Source organism: Oryzias latipes, chromosome 16 (assembly GCF_002234675.1).
Source record: "Oryzias latipes chromosome 16, ASM223467v1".
Taxonomy (NCBI): domain Eukaryota; kingdom Metazoa; phylum Chordata; class Actinopteri; order Beloniformes; family Adrianichthyidae; genus Oryzias; species Oryzias latipes.
This window is the reverse complement of record NC_019874.2, coordinates 26,828,240-26,844,709: the sequence shown is the minus strand read 5'-3', so window position 1 is coordinate 26,844,709 and position 16,470 is coordinate 26,828,240. Positions and strand designations below refer to the sequence as shown.

The 16,470-nt window shown below is 37.9% G+C and overlaps 1 protein-coding gene across 1 annotated transcript; it reads left to right on the top strand.

Moving 5' to 3' along the window:
* Window positions 1-15: 15 nt before the first annotated feature.
* On the top strand, window positions 16-1,528 carry s100a1 (S100 calcium binding protein A1). The gene is made up of 3 exons (XM_023963844.1): window positions 16-140; window positions 960-1,109; window positions 1,217-1,528. Exons 2-3 carry the CDS (start codon window positions 969-971, stop codon window positions 1,373-1,375), a joined length of 300 nt encoding a protein of 99 aa, XP_023819612.1. The 5' UTR covers window positions 16-140; window positions 960-968; the 3' UTR covers window positions 1,376-1,528.
* The last annotated feature ends 14,942 nt before the right edge of the window (window positions 1,529-16,470 follow it).

Sequence of the window (16,470 nt, the reverse complement as noted above, 5' to 3'; positions counted from 1 at the left end):
CATGGACATGCAGCTCGCCTGCTTTGTTTGAGGGAGGCGCCATCTGATCCAGCTTTGGGTCCGCAGAAGCGCTTATAACAGATGTGGTGAGAGTCGAGCTGCAGCCACTTTGATCAGCACCTGTTAGTGACACAAACCAGGTGAGTTCTCGCTCTCCATCTGTTATTTCTTTTTAATTTTTATCCAATAGTTTTGTGCACAGCAGGAGGTTTCATGCTGACTGATGTTTTTTTTTTTTTTTTTTAAACAAGTTTTGTGCTTTAACATTAACTTATTCATCCTTTACCACAACCAGTGTTGAGTGATACAATCATCTTAGGTATGTGATATATCTCTAAAAAGTCATGCTAATTTTGCATTTATTGCATCAAATGCTTTATTCATGTGGCCTCTGTAGGCTAACAAGAATCCTTATTCTCTGAAAGTTATGATTCATTTTTTTTGGAGTTATCAACCAGTTTAAGGGTGAAGCAATTTGAGAGAAATGCAACCTTGGGTTCAAAGGGTTTTGTGTCTCCCAGGGGTGTTGTATGCAGGGGGGTCAGGTCTTTGTCCTCGTGCTATAATGCAAGTGGGAGGTGAAACTGCCCTCCCGCATCCACTTCTCGGGTATCAGAGATTGAGGGCAGGTGGAAGCTTAGAGGTTTAAGTTTTTTTTTCTTAGAAACATCTCTGATGCAATTTGGGTTAGGGCACCTGTTGCAGACATTGTTTTCTATATTTTCTAGTTTTCAATCTTACTTCACAATAAATGCAGCGAACAAGTGCACAGTCACTCCACATAACAGTAATGTATTGTTTATAAGCAAACTTATGTCAGTGTAGCATATTTTAGCTCCTTCTAGAGCATTTTTTGCTAAAAACTTTGAACAAGAAAAAGTTACAATCTGAGCTTCTCTTGCAGATGGAGGCAGATTAATTTCCTTTACTTCTTAAAATGTTCTTTTCTTCAATTGCAGGGTTGCAAAATGAGTGCCAACCTGCAAGGAGCCATGGAGGATCTCATCACAGTGTTCTACAAATACTCTGGAAAAGAGGGGGACAAGTACAAGCTCAACAAAAAAGAGCTGAAGAACTTGTTGCACGAGGAACTTTCAGAATTCCTCGCCGTGAGTTTCCAACTAACAACAAGAACCTACTTTTATTATGTGCTCAAACATGACAAGATTGAATGAATCACATTAGGAGAAATAAAATACAAAACTGTCATTTTTAGGGTCCAAATGAGGCGAGTGTTGTGGAGAAGATCATGACCGACCTGGATGAAAACAAGGACGGAGAAGTTGACTTTCAGGAGTTTGTGGTTCTGGTCGCTGCCCTGACTGTCGCCTGCAATGAGTTCTTTGTGGACAGTATTAAGAATGCCAATAAGTAAAAGGGAAACTGACAGTCTCTGTAAAACATCTGAAAATTCAGCTTTTTAATTACCCATAAAGAAACACACAGTCCTATAACTATTTAAATATTAGAAGCTCACGTTTGCTTAAAGTCACCAATCCTAATAAAGCTTTATGAATACCTGGATACATTTATGAGGAAGTGTTCATCATTTTATAAGTCAAAATGAGTGAAGCTGATTGGCTAAAAGGTGCTAAAAGAAGCTGTGACTGCCATCTGTCTGTCATTTTATTTTTACTCCTGTTCCAACAGTGTTTTTCTTTAAGAAAAACAGCTTGACTAACATGTATCTTTTAGAAGGGAAAACATGCATTTTTAGGCAAGGCTGCACAATAAACAATAAAGATTAGAATCAGGACATTTTGAGATGTACAGCTAGAAGTGAAAGAAAAGATGAAAATGATTCCAAAAGCAGAGACGTGCAATGGAGCAGCAGAGCTTTGCTGCTGATCTTTTTATTTTGAAATTAGAAACATTTGAAGCTGTTATTCTAACTGAATATAAACTAAATTTGTTTCAATTTATTAAAGCTTCAAAACAATTAGAGGCATTACTAAAAGACGCTCTTATCTCCAGCCCAGAGTGGGATTCATTTTTTCTGGAAAGCTTTTTGCTCCATCTCATTTATTATTTATTTTTACATCTTCTCCAACAGGCTGAAATCCATTAATAGACAAATGCACTGACTAAAATCATTAAAATCATGGAATTTTCATGTAAAATTTACCAAATCAATATAATAAACAATAAATATAATAAAATAAGATATGACTCAAAGTGCAAAAGTCAAGGTGAGGACAGGAATAGAGCTGGTCAGAAAGAAGACATTTTCCTGCTGAATATTCCAATAGTTTTTATTGATACAGTGGTGGACAGAATAGTTGGTACCCCTCAGTTAAAGAAAGAAAGTCTACAATGCTCACTGAAATGACTTGAAACGTTAAAAAGTAACAATAGATTAAAATTTATAAAAAAATTAATAATCAAAATCAGCCATTACTTTTGAGTTGTTGATTAACAGAATTATAAAAAATAATAATAATAATAATGAAATAGGGCTGGACAAAAATGATGGTACCCATAACTTCATATTTTGTTGCACAACCATTTGAGGCAATCACTGCAATTAAAGGGTTTCTGTATTTGTCAATGAGCCTTCTGCACCTGTCCACAGGTATGTTGGCCCACTCCTCATGAGCAAACTGCTCCAGTTGTCTCAGGTTTGACGGATGTCTTCTCCAAATGGCATGTTTCAGCTCCTTCCACAGATGTTCAATGGGATTCAGATCTGGGCTCATAGAAGGCCACTTCAGAATAGTTTAACACTTTTCTCTCAGCCATTCTTGGGTGTTTTTGGCTGTGTGTTTTGGATCCTTATCCTGTTGGAAGACCCATGACCTGCGACTGAGACCAAGCTTTTTGACACTAGGCAGCACATTTCTATCCAGAATGCCTTGATAATCTTGAGATTTCATTTTACCTCGCCCAACTTCAACACACCCTGTGCCAGATGCAGCAATGCAGCCCCAAAACAGAACTGAGCCTCCTCCATGTTTCACAGTGGGGACAGTGTTCTTTTCGTTGTATGCTTCATTTTTGAGTCTACGAACATAGAGCAGATGTGCCTTACCAAAAAGCTCATCTGTTTTGCCTCATTTGTCCAAAGGAAATTTTCCCAGAAGCTTTGTGGCTTGTCAACATGCATTTTTGCAAATTCCAGTCTGGCTTTTTATGATTTCCTTTCAACAGTGGTGTCCTCCTTGGTCGTCTCCCATGAAGTTTACTCTGGCTCAAACAACGACGAATGGTGCGATCTGACACTGATGTACCTTGATCTAGGAGTTCACCTTTAAAGTCTTTGGAGGTTGTTCTGGGCTCTTTGGTTACAGTTCCAACTATCCGTCTCCTCAATTTGTCATCAATTTTCCTCTTCCGGCCACGTCCAGGGAGGTTGGCTACTGTCCCGTGGGTCTTAAACTTCTGAATAACATGTGACACTGTCGTCACAGGAACTTCAAGCTGCTTAGAGATGGTTTTATAGCCTTTACCTTTACAATGTTTGTCTATAATTTTGTTTCTAATGTCCTGGGACATTTCACTCCTCGGCTTTCTGTTGTCCATGTTCAGTGTGGTACACACCTTTTCACCAAACAGCAACGTGACTATTTGACTCCCTTTAAATAGGCAGACAGACTCATTATGGGTTTGAAAACAGCTGTGATGTCAATTAAAGGACATACCTGAGTTCATCATGACCCGCTGGGCAATTAGTTCTGTCTAATATGGAGGTAGCATCATTTTTGTCCAGCCCTATTTCCTTAGTTTTTTTTTTTTTGTTAAATACTTCTGTTAATCAACAACTCAAAAGTAATGGCTGATTTTGATTATTTAATTTTTTCTATCAATTTTAATTTATTGATACTTTTGAACGTTTCAAGTCATTTTAGTGAGCATTGTGGACTTTCTTTCTTTAGCTGAGGGGTACCAACTATTTTGTCCACCACTGTAGGTGAAACGAGACAGAGTCCAAAGGGAGCTGCTTACGTCGCAGCAGATCATTAGACGTTTTCAATATTATTCTTATCTTTTTTAAGCTTCGAAAGTTGATTACAACGTGCACAAAAAGTCACCAAAACTTGCAAAAACATTCAACCTGGAGAAAAGTAATCTACTTTAGAGTGAACAAAATGCACTCCATCAAATATTAGCCTCTTGTTTCCCATTTCTAAAATCCACTCAAAGACATCAGTTTTACCCAAACAAAACTTAAAAATCATCATGGAGGTGACTCGTGGCCTACAGGACCAAGCAATTAAGAAAAGCATTTAGAGACGTGGTCCACTGAGTCTAAATGTAAGTTGTGTTACAGTTTTTCTCAGTTGCTTTAGTACAATTCTCAGATCAGAATTGAAGTTTGCAAATACGTGTGTGCATTTCTCAACACAATTTGTACAAACAGCAAAACACTATGGATTTATTGCAAAAGCCTGTAACTGGCTCAAAATCTTTAGTTCATCTTTCAAAACTAAGTCTTTATGTCCTTGAACATGTCAGTGCCATCAGAATGTCAATTGTGTCATTGTCTACGAACAAGACAGTCAAATTACTTAGTCATGTTGTCAGTATAACTGTATACTTTAAAGGCAGGTTCTGATATAAACTATGGCTAAAGTTTTGATGACAATTATTGTAAAATGTAAGTTACACCTTTTTTGTTTGATTGCAAGAGACTGGACAAGATTCACATTTACACTTTTATCGTTCATATTGTAATTTGTTGACAGACCATGTCATACCAACATAGAAAAAACCCACTGCAAACAGTAACACAAAGGGAAAAAAAAGATAGGACAATATTCTGTACAAGAGTACAGGCAGTGCAGTAGGAATTGGTGTGGTCTTCCTACACCTCTTGCTGTTCCTGTATGTTAGTTGGGCCACAAATTCTCATCCACATCACAGCGACCCCGTCCAATTCCTTGTCCTTCTATTGTCAGACATAGAACATTGTGTTGTGATTCACCCATATACAGTATATACTTGCCGGTTGATTGTCAATGAGATGAACCTTTGTTAGAGGAAGTCAAGTCACCTGAGAGCAATTTACCAATTCAGGACAGATTTAGACAAAAACATATAAAATGGAGATGTATAGAAATATGTTTGTCACATTATGACAACTTGGTCAACCATTTTGCAGTAAATGACTTATACGATGAACTAATGACTAGGTGTTTTGAGGAGTAAGACTATTGCACAGTGAACTATATAACACATTTTGATCAACATGACATAAACAATTGATAATGTAGCAAAGAGCAGAGAATTGTACATAAGCATTTGCATGGATGTACCAAAGCAATTGCAACTTGTTCAAAGAAGTGAGAAACTGCTTATATGATGTGCACAAGTGACATCATGATGTGAAGATTGAACAAATAGTTTTGGGAATTTCATTCTGATCTGAGAATTGTACTAAAGCGACTGAGTGTAAAAATGAATCTGATTGACCTTTGAACTTGAGAAAGTCCTGACATCTTGTAAAAAAACAAACAGCTCTTAAATAGTTGTGATCTCTGCTTGTTTGTGATTTTATTGTACATCAAATGCCTGCAATAATTTTTTTGGGGGGGCGGGGGGCGAAATTTTACCTGGCGTGGCAATGGTGCTGTCAGTGAGGTCACAGGTACAGTGCATTTCCCACAAACTCTTAAACAAAGGAAGAACATGAAGCTTAGTTCGGACATAAATCAAAAGGTGAGTTATGACCTTCTCCAGGGTTTCCTGAATCCCTGGTTTCCAAATAAAACAAAAAAAAATGTTTTGTACATCACCACAAAAATCGATCAATTTTTCACCAGCTTCAAGCTACCAAAAGAAAGTTAATGTGGCTGGGGCTTTTTACCTGGACCATGGCAGCAATGTTGACCCAAAGGCTCACTCAAGGTCATTTTCAGACACTAAACTGCATCTTACACATGCAGGATCGTTGCAATCCAAAGATGAGTCATGTCGCAGTTTTCAACCTGGACTGCTTGAGGGCCTAGTGGGTAAACGTGAGTTAAATGCCGCAAAATATTTACAAGGAATGACCAGCATGGAGCCAGCAGATGGAGCCAAAGACTATGAAAAACACTATGAGAACCAGCTAAACTAAAGGAAAAGGTCATAAAAGCTGTATCAAATTTAGTTACCATTCTGAATAAACTTAAACATGAAAGTAAAAAAAAAAAAGTCTCTGTATCTATATGTATTCAATTTATCTGTGGGAACCTTTAATGGTATATTTAACATCCTAGCTGCAGGAAGGACAGGTTTCGCTGCAATACATTGTCTCAGACACTGGACATGTCATTGTATTTATTGAATTTTAGTGTCATTTATCATCTGTTTTATTATTATATGTTAGTTTTTTAGATATAGTAGCAAATACATTTCCCTATTGTCGGATTAATATTCTATTCTATTTTACATAAATATGCTAGGTTTTTTTTTCCAAATGGAGAAGAAAATTGAGTTTTTACCAGAGAGGAATGGTAATTGATTTGTAAAAAAAAAAAAAACACAAATTAGAAACTGTCAGGGTTATGACTTTTTCCTTAATAAAGAAAGGAACCACACATGGGATGAGAATTTTTGCAAGACTTCTGCAGAAGGAGAATCGGTCTGTCACAGCGTGAACCGTCACAGAGGAGTTCTGCCTTCCTAGTGCATGGAGCCTCTCTTTATTGAAAACTGAAGGTTGCAGACATGAATGTGGTTCATTTAATCAGGAACAACAGGAACATCATATTCTTGTAAAATCAGAACTTTTCAGGTCATTGTTTTCTTACTGAAAGATAGAACTGAGACAATCATATAATGGTGATTATAGCATGTAAGTAAATGATAATTACATAACTTCAACAGAAACCTTTTGTTGAGAACACAGGTGGCAGAAAGAGCAGGTGTAAGTATTGCTGACAATGGTACAGATCACAGAAGAAAGCTGTGAGATACCGGACAGTCAATGACAAGATTATTGTGGGAATTGAACCAAAATTCTTGGTTTCTGGTTCTGCCAGTAAATCATTTGGGGTCAGACTAGACCACCGGCTGAAAAACAAACCTCCTGTTGGAACTCTGAACACATGGATCGTCAAGAATTGAGTTGGGGGGGTGGTTTATTTTTTGTGTTTTAATACATTAACCGAATATTAACAGAACTGAGTGGAGTATGAGTTTTGTTTGACCAAGTCCAATTTCTGTTAAATCAAATTAGATTAGCGGTTACAAATGTGCGTATGTGAGTGTTTGTCTCACAACCTGTTGTGAGGGATTTGACCATCACCTCCTGTTTGCTTGACAAACTTTGTATCTGCAGGTTGGGGAGGAGGCATCATTAAGTCCTGGTCCATCTAGAACTGTTAGCAGTCCACTCATGCATGTACAAGTGCGACTGGTAAGCAATGTGCCGGCTTATTGGAAGTGAGAGTGGAGGGGAAATTCAATATCCTGGTTGCACGTTTGGGGGCCCAGTTCAGGGAAAGTGTTTGAACAATCACATACAAAGGTGTACACTTTGATATTCTCAGTGCAATAAAGTCATATTTATGGAAATTGTTAAATTCAGTCAACCATGGCCCCTTTGCTGTAAACATGATAGTGTGCATGTGCAGATGATGGAGCAACGGCTTCCAGACTTAAATCCTGTAGAGTTAATTTGAGATGAACAGAGAAAAGTGACAGTAAAGCAAATGTCCACAAAACGAATGGGGACTTCTGCAAAACACTTGATTCTTGAAAATCCTTGGTTTACTACAATTAAAACGATGAAACAAAGGTGTAAAACCAGGTAATACTAATATGGGTCTAACATTTTATATTTACTTATGATCATAAATACTAGCACAACTCTACTTGACTTTTGGAAAGTTGCAGTTTTCAAACGGCAAACCAAAAAGTAAAAGCAAGTTTTCAAAATTCCAATTCATTTTTAGGAGGGCATCTGCCTGTTTGCTTACGAGTTGAGCTCGTGTGGAGGGGCAGACTGTGTACCGATCCAGTTACCCATTGACAGACTGATTGGGTCATTTTGTATCAGGTTGATTCTTTTGTTCAAAGAAAAATGTTTTTTTCCTGTTTCAGAAGCTCAGACAATAAACGTAACTCCCCCCCCAGAAAAAAAAAAAAAAAGGATCTCCAGTACGAGCTCAGAAATTCAATAAAAACTGGAAGTTTATGTTTGCTTGGAAACAAGGGGTTAGTCACTCCAATTTTATAAAACTTGTAGGCATCAGGGAGTGAGCACAGACCATCCTGTGCAGCACTTTACTAGAAAATTATTACATTTTTCCTTTTTCTGTGGAGGATTTTCTTCCTATGGACACAACCGTTTTTGGTGTAAAAACAATAATAATATATTTCAATTCATTTGCGTGTTAAAAAGTCAAAATATTTGAACTTGATTAGTTTTTGGTGAAACAAAGTTGTGACTCCCGTGTCCTGGCTATCAGATGATTCCTAAAGTTCTCTAACAAGGAGTGAAAGAGAGTTATCAGTCCATCTCTGCTGTTTGCCCAGTTTCTCCAGTGAAAGATGGACTTGGACAAGCAGCGATAGGACTCTGGTCAATGTTTACCTCTCACCTTTCTTATCAAGCTGGAAGTTTATTCTTCACCCAGACATAAAGCCCCCTGCCTCTCCCCTCACTGTTCCCCGTTTCCTCTTTCTGAAACATCAGGCTGTTGAGTAACGGACCCACTAGGACACAAAGTCAGAAGTACCGGTAATAAGCCGCAAAAGCCTAAAACGTTGATGACATTATGTTTCACTCTGCAGCAGGTGGAGCTCAGACTGCGTGTCTGAGCTTTGTGCTCACTGCTACTGACCTTTGTCAGAGGGGTCAACCTTAATCCAAAATGTAACCAAGACCGACTGTGTGCTTCTTATCTATCTTTTTCTCTCCAACTGGCAACTCCTCCCTCATTTGTTTCCTTCCAAAGCAGGTGTTGCTGCTTAGTCAAGAAAATCCACATTTAAACACAGAAAACTAAACATACATTTTATGTTAGTTCAGTGCTTAAGTGGGTTTTCTGCACATACTGAAAGAATGTGAAGCAGACATACAGTATTTGTTCAGAAACAGTTTGACCAGGTTGTCACGAAGTCATGATGTTATGAAATGAAACAAAGAAAAATAGAGTTTTTCTCCATTTTTCTTTAGTAAATACATTTGTCCTAAATCTGCTATACACCTTTTTGGACAAAACCTAAACAGCTTCATGTTATTGTAATCATATTTATGACTAATATCAATCCCCAATGAATCCAGCATGTGTTAGCTTTTCTATTTGTCTAAGTTCAACTTCATAGCAACTTTTTGTGTTTTCCTGTATGAAACAATTTGATGTAAAAATCTAAACAAAAACAGTTGAAACAAAACAACAATTCATATCATAAGGGTAAAAAAAGAAAAAGATGTGCGAAAAGTTAAGAACTTTATTTAAAAAAAATTATTTCCTCCTTCTTTTTAAAGTTTAGATTCTTTTTGAAACAAGTATATAGTTATAATTTTATAACAGCACATTGTGTGTTTATATGCATGAAAACAGGACATTCAAACCCCCCCCTCAAAAAAAAAAAAGCATACATAGGAAGTTATGATATAAACTGATCTGTGTGACAGACAGCAAGAAAATATAACAGGAGGCCTGTTTAAAGTTGAAAAAAATTATTTCAAAAAGAAAAAAAAAAGAAAAATGGTCTGACCAAAAATTCTAATTTTAAGAAAATGGTATGTTGCTATTGAGAAAACTTTCTTGATAGGATCATTTTGGTAGAAAGTTAGCCAATTATACTTGAAAAAGTTTTTTTTATTTATTTAGATTAATTTGCAATGAATTCTAGCTCACTTTGTGCCTACCTACCAATATAAAATAGTCTAAAATGTGCAAAAAAAAATGTGGTTTTAATGTCATGAACTTTTATTGACTGACACATTTTCAGATTTAAGTGAAAACCAAAAAAAACTTTACTAACTAAACTCCACCCTGAAGAAATAAAAGTCATGGGCAGGTTTGGTGTCCTTTCACATGATTGCATTACTTTAGTCAGTAGTGCATGACTCTTCCAGTATTGTGCATACCTGTAACTATAACAAACCTACGCTTTGCCTCATGCAAAAGTCAGAAACAAAAGGTTGCCGTTCAACTGCAGACAGAGAGTCCGCCTGCAGAGCAAACACACATGTAAATGGTTCTGACTAATGGCTCATCAAAGTCCCACTCAAAGCCCAGATAGCACATGTCCAACCAAAGAGAGAAACTATGCTTTTCAAACTGTACAGGCACCACCTCCACATGCGGTTCTAACCCAGTGATTCACATTCAAATAGTTGTGAAATAGGCGAGAGTTGTAATTTTAAACATAAAGCATTAAGAAGACAGGTGATTTCGGAGTGAACATTTACCAGAAACAAAGATACAATTTGTCATAGGTTGTAAAATGAAACAAAGAGAAATAATAGTCAAGCCACTTTCCAGTCTGACTCAAACAGGTTTGATTCTTTGTACTTACCTAGTCATTGTGTTAAATCACAGTCTGGTGAATGTCAAAGAAGAATCAGAATGAGAAGGAAAAGTGATGTAAGTGACTCTGTACATGGTGGGCTTTTATGAACTAGTTTTGTGAATTTTAAGGCAAACCTATATAGTTTTTTCCCCTGTTAAGTGGAAAAACGCTGTTTTACTTTCCAAATGAACAATATGTTTCTATTGACCTTGCAAAGACCCACAGAAGACAAATAGTCAACCTGTTTCCAGCAGCAACACCCTGATCCACACGTTTCAATGCCTTCATACCAGCCTGATGTTGTCAGGCTTCAAGCACTAGCTCTGCTGGGGTGACTGAGAGTTCATTTCAGGCTTTTTACTATCATATGTGTGCACGAAATGTGGACTTGAAACTCAAAACACAGAAGCTGAAGAAGTTTTTCACTTAAAACAGCTGAAACGTGTGAGGTTTATCAGTTAGAGATGAGCCGCTGAAGCATCCCACTCTCTGTCATCATGGTGACCGGTCACCGCAGCTCTTGAGCGGGGCAGGGTAAGGACACCAATACCCCTGGGGGAAGAGGTTTTTGTGTGTTTGTGTTCAGCAGAGATGATTTTCGGGGAGGGGTGTCCTTAAAGACTGATGGTGGCTGTCAACCCACTCCAGCCCTTGCAACCTCTGTTCGAGACCTACGCTGCCTCGAACCCAAGCACACGCTCCACATTACTGTGTATTATCAGGAATGGAGGCCATCCTGATGATGATCTTTGACCCCTAGAAAGGGGATCCGGGCAAAGGAAGTTGAGAGGAAAGGTGAAAAGGGGAAATGGAGGGTAAGTGGACGCCAGGCGCCACATTATGCCTCATGTCAATCAAACGGACACCCAAAGATGCTCCGCCCCACAGCAACATGGGATCATTCATTGAAAGTCACCGAGCACAAACTGGTGCTTCAAGAAGCACCCCAGAGGTCAGAGGTCATGGTCCGTCATTAGCCTCAGCTCCAAAATTCAGTTGAGCATGACGTTATTAAATTATTTTTTTTTCAGTTAAGTCGGCCTGGAAGAGTGCCGTTTACGGACACAAGATCAAATTTTAAAGTTTTCAAGAACATAAAGTTTGGAACAAAGCTGAAAAACTGCTGATAAAAGCAAAAACAAGTGACACAGCCAGAAAAAAAATCACAATGATGCTAAAATGTGTGATTTTTTAGCTGAAGAAACTGTCTTGATAGAAAATGGCGGTCCTGATAATTCTGTTACACAATTACATTGCAAAATAGAGACGACAGCAGGCAGAGAAATTATTAGACGAGGTTTAAAGTAGGATCTGCTGAAATGTCAAATAGTCGCTTGCACAGACTGCCTGTGGAGAGAGCAGCAAAAATCAAAACTCAACACCAAAAAAGAGTCAAAATAGTCTTGAAACCTGTACAGGGGAGCTGCTGTGGAGCCTTGGTCACCTGCGATTGACTGCTATTGGGTTTAAGCCACCCCCGCCACTCTTACCCTGACCACTTGGTGTGGGGTTTTATTGCAGCTCCAGCTGGGTCAAGGCTGGGTCGCCGCTGAAGCCCTAATGACTTCCTCCTAATAAAGACGTAATTTATGAATTCAGCGCTTGGCCCCTGACCAGCAGGTAACCCCGACACCCGGGCGGAGAGAAGAAAGACGCCAAAGCTGAAACGATGAGCAATCACTTCAAAAATTGATGCAAAATCTTTATTGATCAGACAACTGAACTGAGGTGCAGCACCGTCATGAAATGAAGCAGATGATCAGTGTTTTGAAAGACCCACTCTGAAAAAAATTGTTTCTTTTTGGTGTTTGTAAAATGTTTTGTGGCATTTTTCTGATGATTTAGGACATAAGAAAATTAAGATTAAAACTATTTTTCTGAACTGCTTTTCTGAATGAGCAGCAGACGAAAAAATGCAGTTGGAAAAACCTTTTAGCTGTGACTTAGAAACTATAATCAACGTGCCACTAACTCCCTACTCTGCTTCATTGTAACCCTCGTGCTATCCTAGACACTTTAACATTGAGAGTTGGGTCATCTAGACCCACTAGACAGTGCTCTGAACCTTTTTTCTTCAATGATTTGTGATCTTCACGGTTGTCCATGGATTACATGAAATCTTTCCACCGTTATCCACCTTTGTCATGGTAGAGAGAACACGTCAATGTAAGGGTGGGGTCATCTAAGATAGCACAAGGGTTAATGCATCAACTTGTAGATGACTAGATCCAAGTACGTCTTCGTCTTCCTCATCTGAGCTGACCTCTAGCTCAAACTGTATGGTTGGATAGCTCCAATAATGTTTGCTATGTTATGTTGGCGGTGTGAGGGGGCTGTTAGCTAGTGGGACAGCGTGTAAACAGTTGGATGATGGGAAATGGGGGATTACTTAATGCTAACAGTTCCGTCCACAACTCAGAGGTGACATACTGATTCACAACAACAAAATCATAACTAAAAGACCACTGGGAACACTTGAAAATAGATCAAAAGATGATCAAAATGGGACTTCAAACTCAGCCTTATGTTAGACATTATACCAAACTTAATGGCATCCAATTGCAATGAGGCTGACCGACAACTTCCAGCATTGATGGATTATAAATCTAAACATCCATGACCAGTTCTGATCATCAGCTTGGAGATGCATCATAATTCCCAGACCAAACTAATATCCTCTTCTGCTTTGTAAACAGTTGAGTCTTCAGGGTCGTATACAGTATACACAGTATACTAACTTATGCAATGTTTTCATTGATGACTTTGTCTTGTTTGCAAAAGATGTACCTTTATTAAAAAAGCGCTTGAGATATTTCTTTAAGAAAAAATACAAAACATGAAAAGAAATGTACGACAAGGGAGTATGAACTGTGATCCAGAGGAGCATTATCCTAAAGAGCGGCGTTCAGCGAGGTACCACCTCCGCTGGCTGATAATTCATCAGAGCCACAAGCTGCCGACAGCCTCGCCTGAAAGCTGCAATGTCTTCAAGTGTGTTTCAGCAACATACTTGGAATCCATGATTCACTGAAAACAAGTGCAGAAAATTCAGTGAAATGGTTTTACAGGAAGGATTATGTGACATCATAATGCGAGAAAACACTCCCCCATCAGTACCACCCACACATGCATGTCACAGTGCTGAGTGTAAGTTCTTACCCTTAACATACATGTATGTGAATACCTGCAGGACCACCGGCTTTGAATCTATCCATCCATCCATCCATCCATCCATCCATCCGAACGTTGAAAGTTAGACCAAAGGGCAGGAGGTGCCACACCCTAATTGTTGATTACTGCACGAGCTTCATTTAACAAAGACTTTGACATGATTTGTATATAGACAGCTATCCATTTTAAAGATACATCTAAAAAGCAAAGTTTTTAAATGTATTTGACTGAGCAGTCATCCACTAAATACCAGAAGGATCGCATTCACACCAGAAAAGGAACGACAGACTCCATAAATCCAGACATAAATAGTCAAAAAAGTTTCAAATGACCCTAAATTATTTTAAATTATTTCTGCTGAAAAAGGAGCAACAAAATATTAGATAATGGTTCACAGGAGTCATACTCTTTAACATCTAAAGACTACAGAAGCCAAAGCAATCAATTCGTCACATTTTACATTTCTGTTACTTTAAAACATCTTTAAACCTCACAAATTGTTCAAAAACACCACTTTAACCCTTGTGCTATCATATGACCCCACCCTTACATTGACGTGTTCTCCCTACCATGACAAAGGTGGATAAAGGTGAAGAGGATTTTAGGTAATCCATGGACACCAGTGAAGATCACAAATCATTGAAAAAAAACGGATTCAGCGTACTGTCTAGTGGGTCTAGATGACCCAACTCTCAATGTTAAAGTGCCTAGGATAGCACAAGTGTTAAAAGTATGTCATTTGAAAACATTTGAACTAAATGTCTTCTGGTCTTCTGGCCACTAGATGGAGACAAATTCCCAAAAAAACGGCCGACTTTGCTTACACTGAAGCATCGGTCTGCATTCCAGTAGATTGACAGAACATGCTGCTTCATCCTGAATAGGATGTTTAAACTAACTAACAGATTACTGCTGAATCCATGTAAGCGTTATATTCTGCAGCTAGAAAAGCCTAATCAAAATATTAATGTGGTAATTTATATTTCCTTTATATTTATATTTCCTAACAATTTTTTTTGTGTGTAAACCATTGAAGCAAAAACAAAAATATAACGAGACTCGAGAAAGAGAAGGAAACGAAGTTTATAACAAAAGAGAAAGGGAGAACAACTGAGGAAGAGTTGAACAATACACATGATGAAAACAAGTGAGGACGTGGAAATGGAGAGGCAAGAAACAGGAAAAAATGAGTGAAAAAGAGGGGGAGTGAAGGGAGGAAAAAAAGAAAGAAAAAAAGATAAAAGTAAAGGAGGAAGAGAGAAGGGAGAAAGAAGGAAGAGAGGGGGACAGCATCTGTTTCCTGTCTGGAGTCCAGCTGGAGGTGGAACAAACGACAAAAGAAGAAGAGGAGGAGGAGAAGGAGGAAGTACTGGCCAGGCCTGAGAACCTGTTTCACACACACGTGCAGGCTTCCTCGGGGAAAGAAATGACTCCAACTTCCTCCTCCCTGTTTTTATTTAGTTCATTCATTCATAATAGTATTAAATAAAAGATAAAACTCCTGATAGGTGAAGAGCCATTTCACAATTAACAAAAAAATAGGCACTATATCTTGGAAAGTGCAATCATGTGTCCCTTTACTGAGTCAAAAAATCCTGCACTTTTCTTTGGAGAGTAATAAAGCGTTGTTTCCTGAGAAATTTCCATCCATGAACCATAAACAAAGATTTACCCACAAAAGTAAAAGATTAAGCTCCTCTGCCAACCCTCCCATGAGTGGACTTTCCATCTGCAGCAACCCACTTCTTTGTAATGCTTAGAATGTTTTTTAAAAATCCCAATCTCCGACTGGAGGAGCAAATGAGCATTTCATTGTTGTTAACACAATCCCAAAACTGCACAAATCACTTTTGAAGTTGCTAAAAGAGGCATTTATCCTACAAGAACCACTCTGCTGCAAACTCTGGTTTGCAAAACTCACAACTCCTGGCAGGATGTTCTCTGGTAGAAAAAGGGGGGAATTGGCTGTATTTTAAAGCCAAAGGATTTGGGCAATTTGCAGTCACTGAGCTGCTCCTTAACTCATTAAAAACAAAGTAAAACATGGAGTCAGTGGACCGACCACTAACTATTGGCAGAAACTCAACCAGGCTTCCAAAACAGCAACAAAAAATGAAAACAGCTTTTCAGTGGCTCAGTTAAAATCTAAACCCCGTAGAGAGACAAACTTATGGCCAAAATCATACGTAAGTCTTTATTAAAATTTTGGCAAAAAGGCAGCTTAATCACACATCCGCTGTTTTTCAAACAGTTTTTTTATCTTCTGATTCACAACTATTTATTTGAATGAAGAAATACTCAGAAATACAACTTTGAGCTTCGTTTCCTTCACGTTTTCCATTATCAGCAGAAAATGTGTAACCTACAAAGAAAATTTTCAAAAACAATTTAAAGTACTTAAACTTTAAAAGGATGCAAGACTTTCTCATTGCCAAAATTCAGAACAAAAAAGGAAATATGTTTTTCAGTTCAAGGAATCAGGATATGGAGCAATCAAAAACAATCAACTAAAGAAACCAAAACACAAATAGTCTTTTAAAAAAATTGTTTAAAAAGATTTGTCAAAATAAGAAATTCAAACAAATTGTTGCTTAATTCAAGGTACCCAATTTAAGTAAAAAGACATGAACCTGCACTGTCTGTGTAACTTAAAAAAAACAATGTTTCTTTCTTTCCATGTTTCTAAGTACGTATGTAAAAGGGACAGAAAAGTAAGTTTTTTTCTCTGTGTTCTCTGTGTTGTTTCTTTTGTTTTATGGGAATGTAAATACAATAAATTAAGAAAATGTTATAAACCACAAAAAACATGACTTTCATCAGAGCGGGTCTTTAAATCTGAAAAAAAAAACT

Coding starts and splice junctions, on each gene's coding strand:
- s100a1 (XM_023963844.1), top strand. CDS start 969: ATGAGTGCCAACCTGCAAGGAGCCATGGAGGATCTCATCACAGTGTTC. Junction 1,110..1,216: donor AACTTTCAGAATTCCTCGCC/GTGAGTTTCCAA, acceptor TGTCATTTTTAG/GGTCCAAATGAGGCGAGTGT.